At 52.2% G+C, this 23,653-nt stretch overlaps 1 protein-coding gene across 7 annotated transcripts in view; it reads right to left on the bottom strand.

The window, feature by feature from the left end:
- EXOC6B (exocyst complex component 6B) overlaps window positions 1-23,653 on the bottom strand; it is a 164,915-nt gene that overhangs the window by 20,505 nt on the left and 120,757 nt on the right. For all 7 annotated transcript variants that reach the window (XM_058193846.1, XM_058193848.1, XM_058193847.1 and 4 more), the window contains one exon: window positions 17,048-17,121. In XM_058193846.1, coding sequence (XP_058049829.1) covers window positions 17,048-17,121 — 74 coding nt within the window. Of the gene's footprint in view, window positions 1-17,047; window positions 17,122-23,653 lie in introns of those variants that run through there.

Below are 23,653 nucleotides of genomic sequence, written 5' to 3'. Positions count from 1 at the left end.
ATCGAACTGATGGCAGTGGGCAGAGTCAGCCTGCAATGCTGCCTTTTAACCACTGTGTCACCACACATAAACCACTGCTAGCTTTAATTTGCATTAATTTCTCCTGAAAACAACTGAACCATGAAATGAATCTTCTCCTCGTATCCCAGGACTGCTAAATTTGAATCTTCTCCTCGTATCCCAGGACTGCTAAATTAGCAAAATCTTTCAGAAATCCCAATAAAATACATCCAATTATTATCCCTTTAACCAGGCAAAGTTCCTAGTCAGACGAGAACACCTCCTTTGTGATCTACAGCAAAGACAGAGAGCAGAAGATCCAGGGACAATCTAAATCAGCTACATTTCCAGCAGACCGTGAACCGCAGTGGGGAACAGCCCGTGTCCTACCACAGAAGGAAGACGGTCAGTCTTGAACCCTCTCTTGGGGAACATCCCTGGCAGATGTTTGCTTTGGGCCTTCAAGTCACTCCTGGAACTTGCCTGCCTGGACAGGTCCCTGCTGTTTACTTGGCAAGGTTTTTGCCCTGGCTCTCCTCTTCTGAGGACAGAGAGAGAGAGAGAGGGACCAGCCCAAAAATCACCCGGCTGGCTTCGGGCCTGAGGCCGCTCTCCTGTTTTCCAGCCTGCTGCCTTAAGCATGACCCCAAATTGACTCCCAGTTGTTCACTGGCTCCAAAACAAAGGAGTGGACCAATTCGTGGCAGTCCTGGGGAGGAATGGCTGCCAGCCTCGATGGGAAGGCCTCCGAAGGCCACCTGCCAGGAGTCTCGTGGCGCAGTTGGTGGGCCATTGCCAGAACAGGCCACCTTCCTGGCACAAGGCGCAGGTGTAAATACGCTGAGGAACTGCACAAGTCTCTGCACTGAACAGCGGATCAGTGGCGATCTCGGCATTCCTGTTGTTCAAAGGACTGAGGATTTCTTTCTGATCTCCCTGGGATTTCCAGCAGCTCCTGCTCAGCCCCTCCTAGTTGCTTTCAACTCTGAGAACTTCCTGGCTTCCTGCTTCCACTTCCTGTTGTTTCTCCTGGGGATGCCCTCCACCCCGTCCTCTGCTTTCCCTTGGGACTCACACTTATTACACAGCGTTGGGAACACAAGATAATCATCGCTGCTGGTGGCGACCGACCACGTTGCTTGAGTAACTTAAACCTTCCCGTGAGTCTCCCTTTCTTTCCAAAGTGATTCTTCCATCATACTCTACAACTGGGATCTCCAAAGTAAGCGACTTTGTGGACTTCAACTCCCAGAATTCCCCAGCCAGCATTGTAGACCCCTGCTCTACAATCTCTACAATCGCAGGCTGTAAGAAAGTTTGAAAGGAACCTTGAGAGCATCAAGTCCAACCTGCAGCCCAGAACAAGAGCCCAGCAAAGAGAAGAGTGTAGGGCGGGTGTCTGCAACCTGTGGCTCCGGAGCCACATGCGGCTCTTTCATCCCCCGCTGTGGCTCCGTCGGCTGAACCCATCACTGGCTGGCCCCGCCCCTCACCCTCCCCTCCCAGTCACTCCTCGCCGTGGCAGGGGATGGAGACTCGCTCTATATTTCAGAGTGGGAGCAAAGCACTCCTGTATTTGCCATATTTCGCAGGCGTTTCTTCTGGCCCTTGTTGGTGCTGCGCGCACCTCGGTCACTCGGGGAGATGTGCGACTTGCTCTCCGCCCCGAGACACAGGCCCAACCCAGCTGCGGCTGATGCTCCACCTCATAATGGTCTCCAGGAGGAGGAGGGGACGCAGTTTAGTGAAACGCACTAAATTTAACTATTTTGCACAAGGCGCTGCAAGAGCAGCGGGCAAGCCAAAGAGGTGGCAGCAGCAGCCAGGCTGAGCCACTGTCTCGAGCAGAGAGCGAGTTGTGAGTCTTCCCGAGAGACCAAGGGGCACACAGCACCAACAAGGGCCGGTGAGATATGGCAAGTACAGGGGCACTTCGCTCCCACTCTGGAATACAGAGCGAGTCTCCATCGGCCAATGTTGCCCTTACCTTCTCAGGCCAGGCGAGGAGTGACTGGGAGGGGAGGGGCAGGGCCAGCCAGCGGAGGGTTCAGCAGACAGGGAGCTACAGCAGGGGGACGAAAGAGCTTCATTTATCTGGGAACCTGAAATGATTCTTGATTTAAATCATATGATAAAAAGCACCCAAAGAAGAAGAAAGAAAAACATCAGCAAAAAAAAAACACCAACCCTCACCTGCTTTTGGAAATGGTTCAAGAGGGAACACACACACACGAGAGAGAGAGAGAGAGAGAGAGAGAGAGAGAGAGAGAGAGAGAGAGAGAGAGAGAGATGGAAGAAGGAGGGAGGGAGGGAGGGAGGGAGACGTGTTTCCCACAGAAAAGAAAAACACCAGGAGCCACAAAATCTGGGTAGGCATGGCTGGGGGGGGTTCATGTGACTGGACGGGAGGGAGTGATGTCGATTTGGCCATGCGCATCCAGGTTTTGTGGCTCCCGGTGTTTTCTTTTCTGTGAGCCCAAATAGCTCTTTGAGTGTTTAAGGTTGTAGACCCCTGGTGTAGGGGATATAAAGGATGGAGGATCTGCCCAATCCGAAAATGAAAAGAACAATTTACAAATCTTTAGTAAGGCTACGCCTGGAGCACTGCATCCAGTTTTGATCACCACATTACAAAAAAGATGTTGAGACTTTGGAAAAAAGTGCAGAGAAGAACAACTGAGATGAGATTCAACTATATGAAGAAGAATGGTTGCAAGAACTGGACATGGCTAGTCTAGAGAAAAGAAGGACTAGGGGGGATGTGATAGCGGTCTCCCAGTATTTGAGGGGCTGCCACAGAGGAGGGGGTCAATCTATTCTCTAAAGCACCTGAGGGCAGGACAAGAAGCAACGGGTAGAAACCAATCAAGGAGAGAAGCAAATAGCAATTAAGGAACAATTGACCAGTGGAACAGATGGCCTCCAGATATTGTGGGTGTTCCATCACTGGAGGTTTTAAAGAGAATAGAAAACCACTTGTCTGGAATTGCATAGGGTCTCCTGCTTGAGCAGGGGATTGGACTAGAAGACCTCCAAGGTCCCTTTCAACTCTATTCTGAGTGAGTGATCAACCAGTGATCAAATCCATTATAGAAGACACTGGGCTGGGGGGGGGGATCAGCTCTCTGCGCAAGCACTTCTGCTTCCCTTTGACTCCACATCTGCCTGCAGAAGAAACCTGACTCAGATGCTCTTTTTTTCCAATAAAGAAATGGAAACACATGGAGCGATCTCCCTCGCTGCCAAATACCACGTTAATTCTAAAAAGGCCCTTTTCATTAAATGATCCATACACAAGGACTACAGATTACAAAAGCAGAAAATTAAATTGTAAACTCTACGGCGATGGGGGGAGAGAGAGAGAGAGAGAGAGAAATGGAGAGCGAGAGAGAGGGAGGGAGGGAGGGAGGGAGGGTGTCCATCGGGGAGGCCAATCCTTCCTCCTGCCGTTGCTGAGCTCGGCCTTCCCAGCCAAGGAAAAAGCTGGAGGGTTTCATCGTGTTTAATGGATAGGCCACCAAGCGGGCAAGGAGATGCTTATCGCCTCACCAATGTTCCCAGAGCAATTCAGAGGGCCTGCATGTCCCGTCTTCCTTCTCTTAACCCTCGGGGATATTTTCCATATTCCTCTTTTGCAGCCCCCAGCCGGCACATCCAGGGGAATGCAGGAATTGTGTTAGCTTCCCACATTTCGAAAGAAAGAGGCAAAAAGGTGATTTTCCACCCCAAAAACTGATGCTTGGATGTTTGGCCACCATTGCTGGTCTCTAACCAGATAATGGCCATCGCTTCTCTCTGCTCACTCAATAAGGCTAAAACATAGAAAGAACAGTTGCAGGAATTGGGTATGTCTAATCTAATGAAGAGAAGACTAGGGCTGACGTGATAGCAGTGTTTCAATATTACCTTTATTAGTGTGTAAGTAACTCAAAGGTGTCTCCTCCTTCTTCCTCCTCCTATTTTCCCCACAACAACCCTGTGAGGCAAGTTGGGCTCACAGGGGTTGCCTGAATCCTTCTGACGCGAGATGCCCCTTCTCGAGGGTTCTGCCTTTACCCCAGTGGGGTGAAGTGGGGCAATTTCCTCCCGTACTTCGGGGCAGTTTCAGATAGCTTTGCCATCCCGGCAGTTGCATTTCCCAGGACCAATTCCTGGTCCTTCTTCTCAAGAGATGATGACTGAGCCACCTGGCCCCTCCCTAGAGTTGCGCCTTTTGTTTCTAGGCGAGAGCCTGGCTTTCTTGCAACCGGATGGGTGGCACGTAGAATGAATGAATGAATGAATGAATGAATGAATGGCAACAGCAATAGCACCAAGACTTCTATCCTGCTTTACAGCCCTCTCTAAGCAGTCTACAAAGTCAGCCTCTTGCCCCCAACAATCCAGGTCCTCATTTTATTGACCTGGGAAGGGTGAAAAGCTGAATCAACCTTGAGCTGGTCAGGATTGAACTCCTGGCAATTGGCAGAGTTCGCCTGCAATCCTGCATCTTACCCACTAACCACCATGGAGGGGGGGGGGTGTGTGATCCCAAGGCCGTTTGGACGGGTATCCAAGGGACGCGAGGGCGTCCTGTAAAAGGTCAGCAGAGCCTCGAGAGACTTAAGGAGCCCATCCAACGGAGGATGAGGAGGGGTCCTTCTGCATCAGCCTCAATGTTCCTGCATCAGTAACATCAGGCGTTGCTCCACTCTTGACTTTCAAATGGCCCAAGCCATGTGAGCCTCTGGATCGAAAGCCTGGTGGATCTAGCTACCTGTCTGTCCCAGGAACTAGAAGTCCCAACCACCCTTCCTCCGAGAGCCTGGAAAATTAATCTTTGTCCTCTCGCTCAGCCAGCAACTTTCTCCGTGGGCCCAGACTCAATCCCTCGGGCTGTTTCCTCTGGTGGCAGTTTTTCTGCCTATCCTATTTATTGATCCTATCATACTGATGCCCCTGCAGCGGCACAGATAACTGGAGCCATTAACCCGGAGGTGAACTCTGCAGCCCAGAAGGATCCGCATGCGAGGGGCAAAGCCGCCCGGCCCGCGCACAGATCTCAGCTGCAGGCCGCTCAGCAGCTCTCCAGCGTCAAGGCCTTTGGAAAGCAGACGTGGGCTCAGCCGGCCCCAAGGGCCCCCCCATGGGGTCCGTCTTCCCTTTAGCCAAGGGACCCCCATGCCTGCCTCTCCCTCAAACCACCAGCTGCTCTGAGAAAGAAAAACAGCTTTGCAGAGAGGAGGAGGCGAATGCAGAGTTTTCTAAGAATTGTAGCATCTTCCGTTTATCCTCAGCCAACCAACAGAGCCTTTTAGCTCTTTCCTTGACACAACCCAAGGACGACCAAAAGTTTCAAAGCCTTTTCTGGGTGCCTGGAGGTTTGGATACAGGCTCAGGGCTGCTACTCCTCTCATTCCAGGCCATTTGGGGAGGTTTTTTTGTGGATAAGGCCAGCGGGGTTTTTTTTTTTAAACCCACAGAGGCTTTGGGTGACTGACAAGGTGCTCAGTTGGGGCCTCATCTGGTGGACACTTTTATTAACTGATTTAAAAGGGGAAAATTGCCAGATTTTAATCGCTCACTTTATTCCTATTTTGCTGCCATCTTGAGTGCCGCTCTTTTAATATGGAAAAGCCAAGTATTAACAGAAGTTATTTTCATCATCAGAAGTTAAAGTTCAGATGTCCCCAATGCTCCTTGATCGATGGCTGGCCCGGTCGGTCAACAAGGAGCCGAGCAGCCTCGCCATTTGGCCGGCCACCTTCCCTGCTCTGCATCCCCTCCCCAGGAGGCTCCGTCCTCCGCCAAGGCTGCCGGCTGCTGCTCTTATCAGGGCCGCTGCCGTGTTTATCATCCGCCACAGAGTTCAGGGAGCCCAGGAGGAGGGTCAGGTGTGGGTCAGGGCGTGGTGCTGCCCGGCTGCTTATCAGCAGTGAAAAAGTGAATCCACCTGGTTTCTTTCTGGCTGTTAAGCACTGCGGGTCAGCCAGCATAGCAGGAGGTCAGCCAGAGTTCACCGTTCCTCGGGCCTGACTTATCAGCCGCTGGGAGTTCATCAACTTTTTCCACCTTGCAAGGAGCCGTTTCCTGAGGGGAGTTTGGCCCCTCCTCGCCCTCTGCCTGGGCCGGCCGGCAGAGCAGCAGCCTCCCTGGGCTGGCATGTGCTGGCTCACGACGGCCACTCCCCGGGCGGGCAGCGCAGGGGAGCCAACGACAGCCCTTGTCAGCACAGCTTCAGCCCCGGGCAACCTTCCCTGCCGAAGTCCCCAACAGAGCAGGCGTGGCGGGCAGGCATGCTCCGGGCAAGTTGCGCCAACCGCTTAACCAGTCTGGCGTTGAGCAAAGGCCCCGTTCTCGGTGGCTCCAGAGAGGCGCACACCTGCTACGAGCGGGCATGGGGATGCCCGTCTTCACCCAATAGAAAATGCCCCGGGGGCTTTCCAGGGCTGGCTGGAGGGGAGGGAACCGGCCCTTTAGGGCACAGGCCAAACGGAGGCATCCAGGAATTGTCCAAGGGGGGGGGGGGTTCCCTTGTGGGGGGGAGAAATTGCTTCATTGGAGACTGGTGAGCCAAAGGATGTGATGCTTTGGGAGGTCTCGTCTGCCTGCAGGGAAGGTGGCCCTGTTTCCTTTGAGCCCCAAGAAGCAGATCCGGAGCCCAAACATCAGCTGACAATATGCAGCTGGAAGGGACTTTTGCAAGAGGGGCAGCTCCCTCTTCTGCTCCCTGGGCCTGGGGGGGGGGGAGATGCAAATAAAGGAGGGGGCTCTTTTTCTGCAAAGGCTGGAAGTAGAGCTGTTTTATCCCAACCCCTTCCCCCAATCTCTCAGCCCCCGTTTTCAGCAGGCCCAGTTCCGAGTGCCCTCCTCTTCAGGATCTCTTTCCGGGCTCTCACCAGGATTTGAAAAAGTGATGTTGCTCCAGCTAAGCCTCAGCTGGGATTGTGGCCACTCTCCCTGCCCGTCCCTGGTGATCGCCATCCTGCCCCACACTCCACCCCAGGCACACGGTGGGCAGCGCAGCATCTCTTTCCCTGCTGCTGTTTGGATGCCCCCCTTCTGCGACTGGCGAGGGTCCCCTTTTCCTACACTTCCAGCATGGCTGTGCCGCAGGGCCTGGGTCGCAGGAGCCAAAGGCCGGCTAGCTGCCCCCCACTGGATCTCTCTGCCAGCTGGCCCCAGGGGCCGACCTTTTCCTGGAGGCAAGCAGAGGTCCTGAGGAAGGCAGCTCCAACGGCTGGGATGTAGCTACCAGCAGGTTAATTGCAACTCCTTGTCAAATGTGCACAAACACACATACACACACACAGAGCAGGCGCAACTACTTGGTTCAACTCCAAGTGACCTCACCTACTTGTTTTTTTCAGCATCTGGAGATTTCTGTCAGCAAAAGCGAAAGGCCAGGCGGAGTTCAAGGTAAGAGCTCTCGGTAAGGAAAAGGCTGCCCAAACTTCAGCAGCCTCTTTTCCACCAAAGACACCAAGCAGCTCTCTGCGCAGCCGGCCCCAAAGCCTGCCCTCTGAGGGGGGGGGGCAGAGAAAGCACCCCCCCTTCCACTGGCAGGGTCCTTGGGGGTCCTGGGGGCTCTCTGAGCTGGGTGGTTTTCTTGCAGACGTTTCATGACCCAAAGGAGGTAAGATTCTCAGTCTAGCCTGGCATTGATGATGATGTTAACCTAGTTTGGGTCATGAAACGCCTGCGAGAAAACCACCCAGTTCAGAGAGCAATAAGGACCCCACATTCTTCCTCTTCCTGCTCCTCCTCTCCACAAGCCCCCCACCTCCCTTCTAGCACTGATGATGTTCCCTCGTTGGGTCATGAAACGCCTGCAAGAAAGCCACCCAGCTCGGAGAGCCCCCAGGGAGCCCTCATTTCAACACCACGGTACAAATATTCCCCTTCATTGTTACCCCCTCCTTGATCCGAGTGACCACACGGATGCTGCAATGGTGAAAAACGGCAATACGTCACTTTTTTCAGTGCTACTGCAACTTTGAACAGTCACTAAATGAACTGTTGTAAGTTGAGGACTGCCTGGATGGATTCCAATCTCCAGGCACAAAGGAAGGACATCCCAGCAGACCAGGACTGGCCTGGGAAACAGGTCCGGAAGACCAAGGAGGCCCCGATGGTGGGAAGGAAGACCTGGACCACAGCAGCCTTGCCAGCCGGACCTTGTCGAGGGGGGGGGGGGGTCAAAGTGGTTGCAAGACACGCAAGAGACACGCTGCAAATTAGCCGGAGCCGACCTGGGCTGGTCTCCAATCTCCATGGGAGTGCCACGGGCACAGCGCACCTTGAGCTGGGCAAAGCACGATGGCCCCATGAATGAAATGGGAAAGGCAGACCCACAATCGATGCCATCGCTCAGAAGGGCAGATCAAGCAGCGCACCAGCCCTCGACTTCTATGACTGCAGCCCCGGTGGCCCAGTGCTTAGAAGGCAGCGTTGCAGGCAAACTCTGCCGCCGCCAGCCGTTCGATCCTGACCGGCTCAAGGTTGACTCAGCCTTCCGTCCTTCTGAGGTGGGTAAAGCGAGGACCCAGGTTGTTGGGGGCAATGTGCTGGCTCTGTAATCCCCTTAGAGAGGGCTGGGAAGCGGCCGGAGTGGGTCCAGAGGGCGGGTGGGTCAAATCTGCAAGGGAATCGCAGGAACTTTGGAAAAGAGGCATCAAGATATTTCACCCAATAGCTGGAACAGTGAAGTGGGTACACGTGGTCCTCAATTTACAACGGTTCATTTAGTGACAATTCAAAGTTAAAACAGCCCTGAAAAATGTGACTTACGACTATTTTTCACATTTACGACCATTGCAGTATCCCCGTGGTCACATGATCAAAATTCATATGCTGGTAACTGGCTGAGCGGTGAAGCAGGGCACCCCTGAGGCCTTCCAGCCTCTCCGCTCCAGAGCAAGCTGATCTGCTCCCCATTTCCCTTCTGGGCTCCCCAGACGATCAGCCTAGGAGGGGGAAGGAAATAAGGGAACCGGTCCAATCTGGCAGCTTGGCACGGGGGCCTGGCGCTCATCCTAGCCCTCTGAGGTACGTACAGGCAGAAATCCTTGTTCTAGGCAGGCATCACTTCTGCCCAAACTTCTTCCCCTTGGGCAGGGGGAGCTGAGCTGCTCCGAAGGGGCCCCCGAACCACCCCACATCAGGCTCCAACTCCCTTTCCAGCCTGGGCTCTTCCGTCTCTCGACTGCAAATGCTGGACCCGGCCCTTCCCCCGGCAGCCTCTCGCTCGCAGTGACTTCCGTAAGGCATCCCTGCTGGTCCGGGGGTCTCAACGTGGCTTTTTCCTTGGCCCTCGTCTCTTGGCTGGCCTGCCTCTGGCTGCAGGGTGGGGCGTCACCCCCCCTCCTGAGCTTTCCAGGCCCCTCGGCCAGGAGACAAGAGGCAGCAGCCCCCTCTCCGCCCCCTTTGGCTCTGCCAGGACCAGGCTTGGCTGCCCTGGGAAGGTCAGTCCAGACAGCTGGACAGCCTCCCAAACTGGGAGCCCCACCCGGCTGAGTCCCAGGCTGCCCTGAAGCCACCAACGGACCGGGCCTGGGAGCTGAGGTATAACGGTGGGACGCCCTTGATCTAAAAGGATTCTGCAGCCCCCTCTGGCCCTGCCCTGGGTTCTCCTTCCCAGAGAGGAGGGTGATGGCTGCCCAGGGGGCTCTGCTTTCCCCTTTCGATCTTATTTCATTCTCTGCTCTTTGCATTTATTTTCTTGCCGGGGGTGGGGAGGGGGCGGGGAGGCTTTGCCTTGTGTCTTGCATTAAACCCCAAAGAGACAAAAGCATTTGACATTTTTATTAACAAGTTCCCTTGCATTTATTATCCAATTATTCCCCCGTTGTCTCTTGTTCCCTCCCTCGGGCAAAAGGCAGCCTTTAAATCAGCAACAGCTCCAAGGAATGTCAGAAGAAGCCAGAGTGGCTGAATGCGGAAGCCCCGGTCTCTGCTACGAGGGCGGCTGGGAGGCTTTGGGGCCACAGGACACGTCCAAAGGCAGGCAGGCAGGCAGACTGCCCGCCTGCCACCAAGGCCTCTCTGGGGAGCCAAGCCTGGTCCTGGCAGAGCCAAAGGGGGGAGGAGAGGGGGCTGCTGCCTCTTCTCTCCTGGCCGAGGGGGCTGGAAAGCTCAGGAGGGGGGTGAGGCCCCACCCTGCAGCCAGAGGCCAGCCCGGAGACCAGGGCCACATTGAGACGTGTGCAGGGGATGGAGGTAGGGCTAGGTCAGCACATTCCACGGAGATGCTCCAAGGTCTCGGTCGTCCCAAAGGTGCTTCTCCCAAAAGGCAACTAGACTTTGCTTTGAAAACGTTTCACTTCTCATCCAAAAAGCTTCCTCGGTTCTAAAGAAGCAGCTAAACCACTGAATAACCTAGAACTGAAGAAGCTTCTTGGATGAGAAGTGAAACCTTTTCAAAGGAAAAAAAAAGCCAAGAAAGTCCAGATGCCTCTTGGAAAACGCACCTTGGAGAAATCTGCCTCTTCTCTCCTGGCTGAGGGGTCTGGAAACCTCAGGAGGTGGATGGCGCCCCACCCTGCAACCTGGGGGAGCCCCGAGCCGGAGGGGGCCGCCCAAGGCCCATGGTGGAAACGGTCCTCAGCAAGACTATCATTTATTTTATTAAATTTCTACCCCCTCCGTCTCACTTAAGTGACTCTGGGCAATTTACTACAAGATTAGTGGCAGGAAAAAGGGGAGGGGGGTGTCCTTGTCAGCAGCCCTGGAGAGAGTTGCGGGGGGGGGGGGGGATTCAGATGGACCTCCTATAAGGCAAGATGAGGGACACACTAGAGGCTCTGTTTTACGTCCTGCTGTTTAAAATGTTTTATTAGTAATGGATTAGTGGTTTTAAACTCTTGCCCTGCAGAGGAGGGAAGGCTAGTCCTTGATTAATGACAATTGAGCCCGAAATTTCCCTTGCTAAGCAGGACAGCAGTTAAGTGGGATTTGTCCCACTTTACAAACTTTCTTGCCACAGTTGTTAAGTGAATCACCCGCTGCAGTTGTTCCGTTAGCAATTGTCAGAAGGTCGCAAAACGTGACCTTGGGACCCTGCGACCGTCATAAATCCACGCCAGCTGCCAAGCAGCCAAATTTTGATCACATGACCCTGGGGAGGCTGCAGTGGTCATGAAGAGTGAAAAATGGTCCTAAGTCCCTTTTTTCAGTGCTGTTGTAACTTCAGTCACTAAACGAACTGTTGTAAGTTGAGGACTACCCTGGATATATTTTCTACTGCCAGGACTGTAAACTTGCCATGCAAAACGTTCTCCCAACACCACAAACCGACCTCCCAGCACCCGACTGCAAAGCCAGCATCCAGCCCAAGCGACAGCCCCCACCCTGAGCTTCTGGGGGTCAGCAGGGAAACCCCCGTCTCCTCCATGGGGCCGCCGGAGCCCTTGGGAAGAGTCCAAGATACCCCTGGGCAGCAGGCCTGGTTGCGCCCTGCATGCAGCTTTAATTCAAAACGTGCATCTGGAATTGGGGGGGCGGGCAGATAATTTTTTTCAGGCCAAGGACTGGAGACCCCCCAGCTGTGAGGCCAAGTTGGACAGACCGGACGGAGAGGGAGTTCTGGGTCCCCCCCCCCCGTTCTTGTTCCCACAGCACCCGTGCTAGGCGAAGTCTGGGGTAGGTGGGAGGAAGAGCCACTGGGCAAAACATCTGGCGGAAAAGCACATTCCGTCCCCAGCCAGCCGCTGAGCTGTGTCCCTACAAATAAAAAGTTCAAGATGGTGCAAGCTGCAGCTCTGAAACTTGAAAAGAGAGTCGCTTCTTGAGAGGACGACGACAGAACTGGCTTCTCCAGAAGATGAGAATGAGGTCCAATCCATCATAACCTTGGCCGGTTCTAGTGCCACTAAAATGCCTCCACAGCCACGGTCTCTGGAGATCCAAAACAGGGACTCCTTCCAATGCATTTGAGAATGAAGTTGAGCCTTCTCCTCCGCTCCCAACCGGCTCCCCCACACCCCACAACCTGGCCCATTTCTCTCCTCTCCTAAAGATGCCGATTGAGGGACCCCCAGACATTTGGAGGGCACCAAGCCGGCGAAACTACTTAGCTGGCAGCAAGGATCCCCTGGCAAGGGCGTCTCGGGCATTCCTTCGGACGCATCAGTTGCCAGAGACGAAGGTAACGCTGATCGCAGGCAGCCCCTTGGCTGACAGTCCTGACAGAGGTTGCCAGAATCAGCCACCAGCATCTCCACGACGGCACCGCCTCAGATAGAGACAGACCCAAGAATAGAAAACTCTGAATTGCCATAACAGCTCTGAGGGCAACCATCCAAACTGTCCTGAGGCCCAGGACAGTTCCAGAAAAGGCCCCCAGGGATGCAGAGCAAAAAGGTCCTGCCTCATCCTTCAAGGAGAGGAAGGGAAGGAAGACCAGGGGAGACCGGATGGCAGCCTTCCAATATCTCAGGGGCTGCCACACAGAAGGGGGGGATGTCAAGGGAAGGACAAGAAGCAAAGGGTGGAAACTCATCAAGGAGAGAAACAACCTGGAACTAAGGAGGAATTTCCTGACCGTGAGGACAATTAATGGAACGGATTGCCTCCAGAAGTTGTGGGTTCTCCCATCGCTGGAGGTTTCCGAGAAGAGATTGGACAGCCATTTTTCTGAGACGGAAGCCATGGCTTCCCCTGCTTGAGCAGCAACTTGGACTAGAAGGCCACTAAGGTCCCTTAATCTTATTCCAATCAGCAAAGATCATAACCCTCCTCCAACTGAACAGGATGGAGAACTCGGCATGGAGGACTTTGATCCCAAGTTCAGAGAAGGAGCAGGAAGACAGTCTTGGACCTTGGTGTGAGACCTTGCTCTGAAAAGGCCCACCCAAGTCACCCAGTCCTGGTACACAAACGCAGCAGCGTTCTGCTCTGCCATTCCGTTCGTTGCCTGGGGTTTAGCCCTCAGCTCAACGGGCAGAGCTGCATGTGAGCTCCAAGGCCTTCACCGCTGTCCCCATCTTCAATGCAGGGGTCGCTTTAAGGGTCAGGGGCTGCCCACCTCTCGCTTCGGACGTAGTATTGCTCTAGAACAGGGGTCTCCAACCGTGGCAACTTTAAGACTTGTGGACTTCATAAACACATGTCCATTATCCAACAAAAATAAAAATATACAATATATAAAAATTATAATTAAAAATAATTATTTAAAATGAAAAGAAGAAACAAACTCAAAGGGCAAACTTGATGGAGCATTAAGCCTTTTTCTATCTTTCTTTGACAAAGTTTGAGTAGTTCCATCTCTGTGATTTTCACTGCAAATTCTGGGTACCAGCCCACCCCCCCGTTATCCTGTTCCTCGGCCCAGCCCTGCTTTTTCCAAAGGGGAAAAGCTTTCCAGGAGTCGGGTTAACCGACTTGACAGTTAATGGATGGCAACAAAACGGCTGCCTCTTCAAAAGCGGAATTAAAGCCAGCTTAATTCCACAGAAGCCAGGAAAAGTCACGGCTAAGATGATAAATCCACCTGCCAGCCGGTGAGCGTTGAGTGGGGCCAAGGGAGCACAAGCTCTTCTTGTCTGAGAGGCTGGTTAGGAAGAAGGGAAGAGGATTCCAGCTCACATGTCCATCCGAGCACTCAAGCCAGGAAATAAATTGCAGCCACCAGGGAGACAGGCTGCCTTCTAGGCTACTGTGGGAACCTTGCCAGGGCCAAGCGGAACCTCCAATTCATCTCCATTACAGGATGAGGGAAGTGTCAAATTAGGGAAGGAGGGCAAATATTCATATCTCTCTCTCTCTCTCTCTCTCTCTCTCTCTCTCTCTCTCTCTCCCTCTCCCTCTCCCTCCCTCCCTATCTATCTATCTATCTAAAGTCACCTTTTTTTTTGTATACCACATAATCAACACAAAAACACCCCACATTCCCAGCTTAGTCTCAACAAAGGCAGCCCACAGTGGTTGTAAAACCAGCTGCACTTGGACAGTGGAAGACCAGCTTTCTTCATCCTGCGTTGTGACGTCAGGCCACAAATGAAACTCTGATCTAGGGATGCCACCCCAGAGCTGAGGGCAATCCTGACGTGATGAAAGCAACGAAGGAGACCTTTCCCTCATCAAGGAGACTTCAGCCACCACCTTCCCAGCCGGCTCAGGCTAAGACCAAGGAACCAGGCGTCCTAAACGATGGATTGGCACCGGTGGATTGGGACCCAGCAGAGAGGAAGTGGGATTGAACCGAATCCCCACCAGGGAGAGTCTTCCGGCAGGAGAAGTCACCGTGATCCCAGCACTATGATATTTAACCTACGTGCAAAAGGGGAAAGGGCTTCCCGGGTCCAACACAGCCCCATTTTACAACAAGAAGGGGGGTGTGCTTAAAAAAACCCCCGAAGAGACAGATGAACAAGAGACAGAAAATGAAATTACCAATTCACATGTTTCCCATTGTTTCTCTTAGCTCTTAAAGGAATGATATCATTTAATCTTTTTTTCCACTTGTTTTATAACTTGTGCGCTGCTCAGAGGCACCTTACAGGGAGATGGATGGCATAAAAAAAACCAATTAATCAACCAATCGATCATTGTAGAAGTCTTCCACTGGTGGCTAAGGCAAATTCTTGAGGTTTCTTGAGGAAGCTTTCTGCAATTTCAGGTATTTTGGCCAAAGATCTGATCTTAGCCTTGCAATGGGGAGTCATCACACACCCAGCTCTGTCAGTAGCCTGATATTCTGGAGAACCGAGATCTGTGGATAGCCATGGGAAAGGAGAAGACCCTGGGAGAGGGCGGGTGTGTGTGTCTCCATTGTCCACTTAAATTTCGAGATTCAAGCATCTATCAGGGATGCTGACCAGGCTGGCCGAAATGGGCCCAACCCAACTTAAGGATTCTACTGACTGCCACCATCTTAATTTATTCATTGGTATCCTGTCTTTTCTCTTTTACAAATAACTGAAGGTGGCAGATATATCCAGCACACCTTCCTCCTCCTATTTTCCCCACAACAATCCCTCTGTGAGGCGAGGTGGGCTGATCAAGAGTGATTGGCCCAAAGTCACCCAGCTGGCTATCATGCCTGAGCTGGGAATTGGATTCAGTGTCTCCAGCATTTGAGCCTGGTACCTTAGCCAGTAGACCAGAAGGGTTCAACCTTGGCCACTTGAAGACTTGTGGACTTCAACTCCCAGAATTCCCCATCCACCTATAGAAATTCTGGGAGTTGAAGTCCACAAGTCTTCAAGTGGCCAAGGTTGGGCACCCCTCCAATAGACCAAATCAATTACCTGTACAGAATCTTTCTTTTGATTCCCTCAGAAGCATGAATTTCCCAAGGCTTTTACCAACTCAACTCAACTCAACAATCAGGTAGCCAAATATAAAATCGACTACTCTTTTTAGCAGATTTTCAGCATGTATTTTGAAATTCTACCCATTTTCAGCTGAGAAGAGTTGCTCTGCAGTTTCTCACCTTCATAGGTTACAGAAGTGGACTGGAGAGATTAGAGGAAAACTTCACAGAGACAAATGCAATGTAGACGGCCCATTAATTGGAAAGGACTAACCAACAACAACCCTTGCAGGAAAGACACTGGAACGGTAGACATCAACCAAGACTTTGGCCTGCATCAACTGAAGAAGAGCTGCCAAGTCATGGGAACTAACTGGGGCCCCCGATTCTGCGTTGATGTTGGGTTGGTCAAACCGCACGAAAAACTGAACCCAATTCTGGACATTATAGATTGAGGGAGGTTAAGACCAAAGCAGGTTCTAGAACCCTGAAACCAGACGAGGACAAAATCTGAAGAAAAGAGTTGGAGGGAATGGAGTATATGTAAAATGGAGGCGACGACAACGATGATGGCCAAGATCATGTGACTTAAAGGGCTTGGCAAAGAATGCCAGGAAGCCCTTGAAGCTGTTTCAAGCATCTGTCGGGGATACTTTCAGGCACTGAGGTAGGGTCTCATCTCAAGGGTCCCAGAGACTCCCATTTTTTGGTCTTCGTCCTGTCATCTGGAGCTTCTGTCCAAATTCAGAGGAGGGCTTCTTCACTGCGTGAAAACAGCAGGGTTGCCAACCTGGCTTTTCCAGGATGCGCCACCCCTCCCTCCAGGGCAGTGAAGGTTCAGGGAGGGTGCTCCTCTGGTTTCGAAAGCCCCCCCTCCACTGCCTTGACCCAGAAGGGGAAGGCGGGAGACGGTGGAAAGGGAAGAGAAAGGAGCCAACCCACCCCGGAGGGTTGAGGAAGGCTTGGGGGCCCCCTCCCCACAGCCGATGGGGCACATTCAGCATGCACGCCCATGTCGGCCTTAGAAAGCGGTGGCACTGCATCATCGTGGCAGCCGGGACAAAGCAGGGTGTCTTTCATTAACAAAGATGGTTTAAATGAGAAAGGGCATCAGTCATTGCATCTCGGCTTCATTCAGGCTTTCTCTCTTGCCCGATCCATCTGCGCTGCCAAGAGGTGACCTAAGCCAGGCCCCTCTGCCTGGGACGCCCCACACGCAGACTGGCACAGCCTGCCTTCCCCACAAAGGGCTCCGCTGCTCCCATGGGAGCCTGCCAACCCCAGAGGCTGCCCATTCCCCACCCCAACGGCCAAGGTGTCCCTCCTGTCCACGAGCAGAGCGTTCCTTCATGAAGAGACCCTTGATGGGGATGGGGGGGCATGCAAGGAACGCCAGTCTTCTCACACCTTTCTCACACACGCAGCAGGAGACAAAGTCTTTCCCCAAACAACCTGGGTAGACAGAAGTCAAAGGGAGGATGCCAACGGGCTTCTTCCGCCACCATGGTGGAGCCCACCACAACTCAGCGCATCCCGCCCGGGATCACCAGCCCTGGCGCACAGCAGGCCACCCACCTCTGTAGGGTCCCTTCTGTCCCTGGCACAAGAAAGCCAACTGAGCGCTGAGAAACGGTGCCCACCAACCTGAAGGCTATTGAGAGGATCATGGTGGATAGGAAGAGGGGTCCCTGCCCTGGCGCTCCAACCCTGCCCCACCTCCTCTTCCTCCTCCTCCTCCTCCTCCTCCCGAAGACCTGACGGTCTTTAGTCACACATCTTAAAAGAAGCACAAAATGGAGCAAGACAAAGACCTACTTGTCTCAAGTCGATGAAGGCCAGAAGCAGCGTGTCCCCTTGGAACCCAGGCACCGGCCCGGATCTGGCAAACTCTGTGGGAAAGAAGAAGGGATGAAAAGCACTTTTAACTCACCATGGACGGGGAGATTGGCAGACGGATGACAGCGGAGACAACGGCGGCCGGGGGGGAGGAGCGCCCCACTTCTAAGGAGTCAGGTCCCCCTCCCCGCCTGCTTTTTGTTCACCCTTCAAATTTTGTGTCATCAAAACACCATTAATTCCCCCATCCTGACAGCAAGGAAACTGTACTAATTTGACCTGAAATTTATTCCCATGAGCCTCACTGGGCTTCGGAGTATTTGTTTTGTGAACGGACAAACAATTTGCAAAGAAGAAAAGCATTTGGGAGATGGGAGGAAAATGGGGAGGGGGTCTCCGATGGAAAAACTTTTCCTCTCGACACAATAAAATCTTTAGCTGTGAAATCCTTTTCAGTTCCGAAAGCTGTTTATATTTGGGGGCACTCACAGAATTTTCTAATTTCATGCCTGTCATCGTGATCCGGGCCCATTTGTCAAAAATAAATAAACCAAGCTGCTCCATTAATTATGCTGCCGCAGAAGAACGTCTCTAGCAGATATGATATCCTTGGACAAAGAATGGAAAAGGCGAAGAGCTTCCCTCCTTGTGGAGAATATCAATTATTTTGAAAGGGGGAAGTTTAGCAGCGGTTGAGCAGAATTAGCACAAAGGAAAGATGGTCTCCAGGGAGAGGGAGGGAGGGGCCGGCCCCTTGAGGAGCTCTGTCTAAACCAGATAGCTGGGCTATAGTTGTGCAAACCAGCCTTCCCCATCCTATGCTGACTAGGAACCACACGAGTTGTGGTCTAGCTAGAATCTATGAAAGACGTTGGGAAAAGCTGGTTGAAAGCCAGCAACCCAGCGAAGCGGAAGATGGGAGCCAAGGTCTTCCAGAACTGGCTTGCTGAAGGAAAACGCCATCCTCTTCGTCCGTCTCATTTCATCCAGAAGCTCTTGCTTCCAGAGCTGCTCCCCGGTTGGCCAACAGGCCATCAGGGAAGGCTCTCATTTTAATGGCCAAATGAGTTGCTGGCCGCCTGATTCTCCAGCATCATCAAGTCAAGAGGCTGAAGAAATGCGCAAAGTCGGGCCAAGAGTTGCCTTACCTTAAAAGACCCTGTGCATCCTAAAAGCCAACGGGGCAAGGCAACTTTGTAAGACAGGCCAACAGGGCCGGCAAGAGCAGCTGAAGAATTCATCTTCTTGCAGCCCCCTCAAGGTCTCACAGTGATGGGCCCTTCACAGCGGAAGAGAGGTTTGAGAAGCCCACCTTGAATTCTCATTTGGCTGTGCAACTCTCTTCCTCCCAAAGGAGCTTCAAGGGATGCTGGAGGCCCAGAGCTCCAGTCCCACCTTAGGCACAAAGGCAGCTGGGCTACCTGGGCCCAGGCACCTTCTCTCAGCCCTAGGGAGAAGACAGCAGGGGCAAACCCCTTCCGAAAAGAGCAGGGACCGGTCCAAGCAGCCTCCAGGAGTCCATATAGAATAGAATAGAATAGAATAGAATAGAATAGAATAGAATAGAATAGAATAGAATTTTATTGGCCAAGTGTGATTGGACACACAAGGAATTTGTCTTGGTGCAGATGCTCTCAGTGTACATAAAAGAAAAGATACGCTCATCAAGGTACAACATTTACAACACAATTGATGATCAATATATCAATATAAATCGTAAGGATTGCCAGCAACAAGTTATAGTCATACAGTCATAAGTGGAAAGAGATTGGTGATGGGAACTATGAAACGATTAATAGTAGTGCAGATTCAGTAAATAGTCTGACAGTGTTGAGGGAATTATTTGTTTAGCAGAGTGATGGCCTTCGGGAAAAATATGATTCAAAGGCAACCCTCCTCCCAAAAAAGATATAAATAGCCGACACACAGCAGGGGGGAAATGCTGCGGCACCCCTGGAAAAGCTTTGCATGCAGTCTCTGGAGAGGCTCAGCTCTCAGAACTGAAGAAGCTTCTTAGGTGAGAAGAGACATGTTTTCAAAGAAAAAAACCCAAGAAAGCCTTTTGGAAAAAGCACCTTTGGGACAATGCAGCTAACCAGAGTTACATGGCAACCGCTTGGGACAATTAACTGAACAGGAAATATCTCCCAGGGATCCCAGTCCTTCTGGGTTCATCCCCCAAGGCCCCCCTCTTTCCCCCATTAGCAGCCCCTGGGGTGGAGGGGCTCTGTGCTTCTAGCTAGGGGACCGGCTGAATGGCCAGATTTTCTAAGTCCCAATGAAGGGCAAGGCAAGGCCCTCGGCCCACCTCAACTGGAGAAAGGCCGTTCTATCCTGCTCTGAAGACTGTTATCAGCCAAAGGGGACGTGAAGGTACACTGGGTTTGAGCTTTGCCCCCATCTAAGGAAAGGAAGAACTTGCTTGAGTATCCCCCGGCCCCCATTTGGGACGCAAAGCAGGCAGAAGACGGGTGCTGGAAGCAACCCCAGGATGGACTCAGCAATTGTCCCCCCCCCCCCCCCCGAGAAATGTCTATTGGCCACAGGCAGGATTTTTCTTTTGGCTTTAAAGCCCAGGGAGAAAATCTACAAGGTATCAACCAAAATACCGAATAAACAGATTTGGAAGGGCCCTTGGAGGTCTTCTACTCCAACCCCGCTAAAGATCTCATCCACGCAAACGGTTGTCCACACTCTACTTAAAAGCCACCAGTGATGGAGCCCCCACAGCTCCTGAAGGCAAATTGTTCTACTGGCCGATTGTTCTCACTGTCGGGAAATTCCTCCTTAATTCTAAGTTGGACCTTTTTTTAAAACTCTTTAGAGGGTCCGCCATGAGCCGTTCTTCTTCCCTGGACAGCCAGATGTGCTGAGTGCCTGGCCCTAAATCATCTCTTGGCTGAACTTCCCTTGGACCGCTCTTTGGGTGGTGGCTTCATGGCTTTCTCTGCAGCTGAACTGGAGGTTATTCTTCTGGAACAGCAACTGTACTCCTAGGATTATAACCGGAGGAAAGTTTCTTGACTGTGGCAGGCAAAATAATATTACCATCCATCCATCTTCAGCTCATCCTTTACATTCCAATGACTGATTAATGAAGATATTGCCCAAGCGTTCCAAAGGTGCTTTTTCAAAAGACAGCTGAACTTTCTTGTTTTGTTCCTTGAAAACATTTCGCTTCTCAACCAAGAAGCTTCTTCTGTTCTTCTTCAGTGAAGAAGCTTCTTGGATGAGAAGTGAAATATTTTCAAGTCCAGTTGCCTTCTGGAAAAAGTCCCTTTGCATGATGGAGACTCTCCATAGACGTAGGTCCAAACCTTAAACGTGGAGCATTGTTCAGAACAAGAATCTCTCACTTTTTAGCCTCATAACTGGAATGGTTCTAGCTAAGCCACAAAGTCTAGCGAGTCTACGGATCTTGCGCGGTTGGGGGATTGGGAGTGGGAGGCACCGTTTATCGGTGGTTCTCCTCCTATCTCTCCGACCGGTCGCAGTCGGTGTTGACAGGGGGGCAGAGGTCGTCCCAAGGCGCCTCACTTGTGGGGTGCCGAGGGGTCTCTCTCGCCCTTCTGTTTAACATCTACATGAAACCGCTGGGTGAGATCATCAGTGGTTTCGGTGTGAAGTATCAGCTGTATGCGGATGATACTCAGCTGTACTTTTCTACACCGAACCACCCCGGTGTCTGGAGGCCGTACGGGTCTGGATGGGGAGGAACAGGCTCAAGCTCAATCCCCCCAAGACAGAGTGGCTGTGGATGCCGGCATCCCCTGGTCTAGCAACCCCAGGCAGCCCAGGTGCTCAAGCCAAGAGGCCTCCGGGCTTGCTGAGGATCAGGAGTCAGGACACCCTTCAGGGTCATTGGACCAGCAGGCAAAGGGGAAGGTGCAAAGACGCATGCAGGAGGAGAGCTGCAGCATTGCCACCCAAGCTCTACCTCACATAGGTAGTCTCGGCTTACAACCACTTGTTTAGTGACCATTCAAAGTCACACATTGCTGCTTATGGCCGTTTTAAGCAATCCAGTTGACCGTGCCGCCCAGTTCGACCCTTGACAGATTCAGACCACTACTTGGTCACCCAGGGAGAAGGCCTGCTCTTGGCCAGAGTTGTGCTGATGGCTCAGAGGGCATCCAGAGACCCTCCTCTCTGTGAACCATCCCCAGCATATGGTCTCTTGCCAACAGCGGCCATGGCTCATCTCCAGCTTTGGCGCCTCTGCAAAATCAAAGGAGTAATATTTGAAGAGCAATTTCCAGTTTTTGCATTATGAAAGAGCTTGATGGAGACACCTCGTTAAAAAGTGAAATACTGGAAAGCACACGAGCTCCATGGTCAACAAGGCTTCTGTTCAAGAGATCAAGCACTGAATTCCACTTCAATTCACTTTTGCGGGGGGGTCCGACATCACCATTTTTATCACTTTGTACTTCCAATTTTGTTCCCCTGACTCATGAAGTGATAAAGAGGAAGAGAAGGAGAAGATGTTGACTAGCACATATAATCTTTTATGGGTGTGGAAATATAGTTTGCTGTGTTTCTTCTGCTTTGACATGGACTATGGACTAATCCAGAAGATTCTTCCCAGTTTGGGGCGGAATCGGTGATCCCTCTTGGAGCTAAAGCTGGAGGAGAAGGTTGCATCATGGATTTCCCATCTCTGAAACACTCCAGCCTAGGTTTGGTTGATGGTCTTTATGAGGAACATCTGAGATCTTCTTGGAGCAGCTTGCAGACAGTGGCTCCTTCGTCATTTTTCTCAGCATTTCTGCAGAACCATCTGGCCTTTTCATGGGAGTCCAAGATTTCTGTTTCCCGATGCTTCCTGCCTCGACTGTGTCCGTGATCTTCAAACCCATTTTTCACCAAAATTGTCACCAAAATGACAGCTTGACTTTCAAACCCTACCTCAGCCCAATCTTTCTGGCGACATTATAATTTAACACATGACCCTGGAGGCCCCAAGAGATCTTCAACAGGACCAAGACCTATTTTCAAGAGTTCTCCTTGAGCAAGGTGGAGGAACAAACGGAAACTCCTTCTGCCTCCAGGACCTGCAAAGAGGTTGGGCCAGCGACCACCTCGCTGTCCCTGCCACCCTTGCCCCCCAGACACTGGATCAGACCAGGTGCTTCCCGTTAAGGACCCCAACAAGAGAGGGTGAGGGCATTCCAAAGCCGAGACACTGAGGGGGGTTCAGCTCTCCTGAGAGACAGGAGGAGCCGTGAGGCTTCTCCAAGGAAGCTGAAGGAAGCCAGCCCTGATCAGAGCCAAAAGTGAGCATGGAAGAAGGCTGGAACAAGACAGCTGAACTTTCTTGTTTTGTTCCTTGAAAACATTTCGCTTCTCAACCAAGAAGCTTCTTCTGTTCTTCTTCAGTGAAGAAGCTTCTTCTGTTCTTCTTCAGTGAAGAAGCTTCTTCTGTTCTTCTTCAGTGAAGAAGCTTCTTGGATGAGAAGTGAAATATTTTCAAGTCCAGTTGCCTTCTGGAAAAAGTCCCTTGCATGATGGAGACTCTCCATAGACGTAGGTCCAAACCTTAAACGTGGAGCATTGTTCAGAACAAGAATCTCTCGCTTTTTAGCTTCATAACTGGAATGGTTCTAGCTAAGCCACAAAGTCTAGCGAGTCTACGGATCTTGCAGGCTACAGTTTGGAATGATGAACAGTCCCAGAAACAATTTCCCCTTCCCAGTTCCATTGGCTCTCCTCCTCGCAGTGGGGAGCCCGGGCGCCCAGTTCGACCCTTGACAGATTCAGACCACTACTTGGTCACCCAGGAAAGGCTAGCGCTGACTCTGCCATCCTCGTCTCCTCGCAGTGGGGAGCCCGGGCGCCCGGATTCTACCCGGAGAAGGTCGTCTGCCCATCCTCAGGTATCAGGCCATACAGGCTGGATAGGAGTTTAAACGAGCATGTTGAATGGCGCCCGTGAACCGAGTGGTAGCCAAGGTAAGGGCCCAGAGAACAAGTGTAATATTGTCTCTGGCAGCTTTCATTTGTCAAGACACAGGTAAGGAGTTGCAAGGTGAAGAGCCTTTGCTCTGGGGGTCCCTGGCCATTTGCTTATGACCATGGTGACCATCCTAAAATCCCCACCTGGAACCCATCCTCCACCCTGCCGGGTTTCCCGCAGGACATCAAAGACTGAGAATTTCAAAGCCTGCTCAACTTATGCAGTTGGGTTCTTGGTTCGGGGTCTCACCAGCCCCGGCATCCCCTGGTCTAGCAACCCCAGGCAGCCCAGGTGCTCAAGCCAAGAGGCCTCCGGGCTTGCTGAGGGTCAGGAGTCAGGACACCCTTCAGGGTCATTGGACCAGCAGGCAAAGGGGAAGGTGCAAAGACGCATGCAGGAGGAGAGCTGCAGCATTGCCACCCAAGCTCTACCTCACATAGGTAGTCGCGGCTTACAACCACTTGTTTAGTGACCATTCAAAGTCACACATTGCTGCTTATGGCCGTTTTAAGCAATCCAGTTGACCGTGTCGCCCAGTTCGACCCTTGACAGATTCAGACCACTACTTGGTCACCCAGGGAGAAGGCCTGCTCTTGGCCAGAGTTGTGCTGATGGCTCAGAGGGCATCC

Source organism: Ahaetulla prasina, chromosome 8, assembly GCF_028640845.1.
Source record: "Ahaetulla prasina isolate Xishuangbanna chromosome 8, ASM2864084v1, whole genome shotgun sequence".
NCBI lineage: Eukaryota > Metazoa > Chordata > Lepidosauria > Squamata > Colubridae > Ahaetulla > Ahaetulla prasina.
This window is presented reverse-complemented; position numbering and strand designations above follow the sequence as displayed.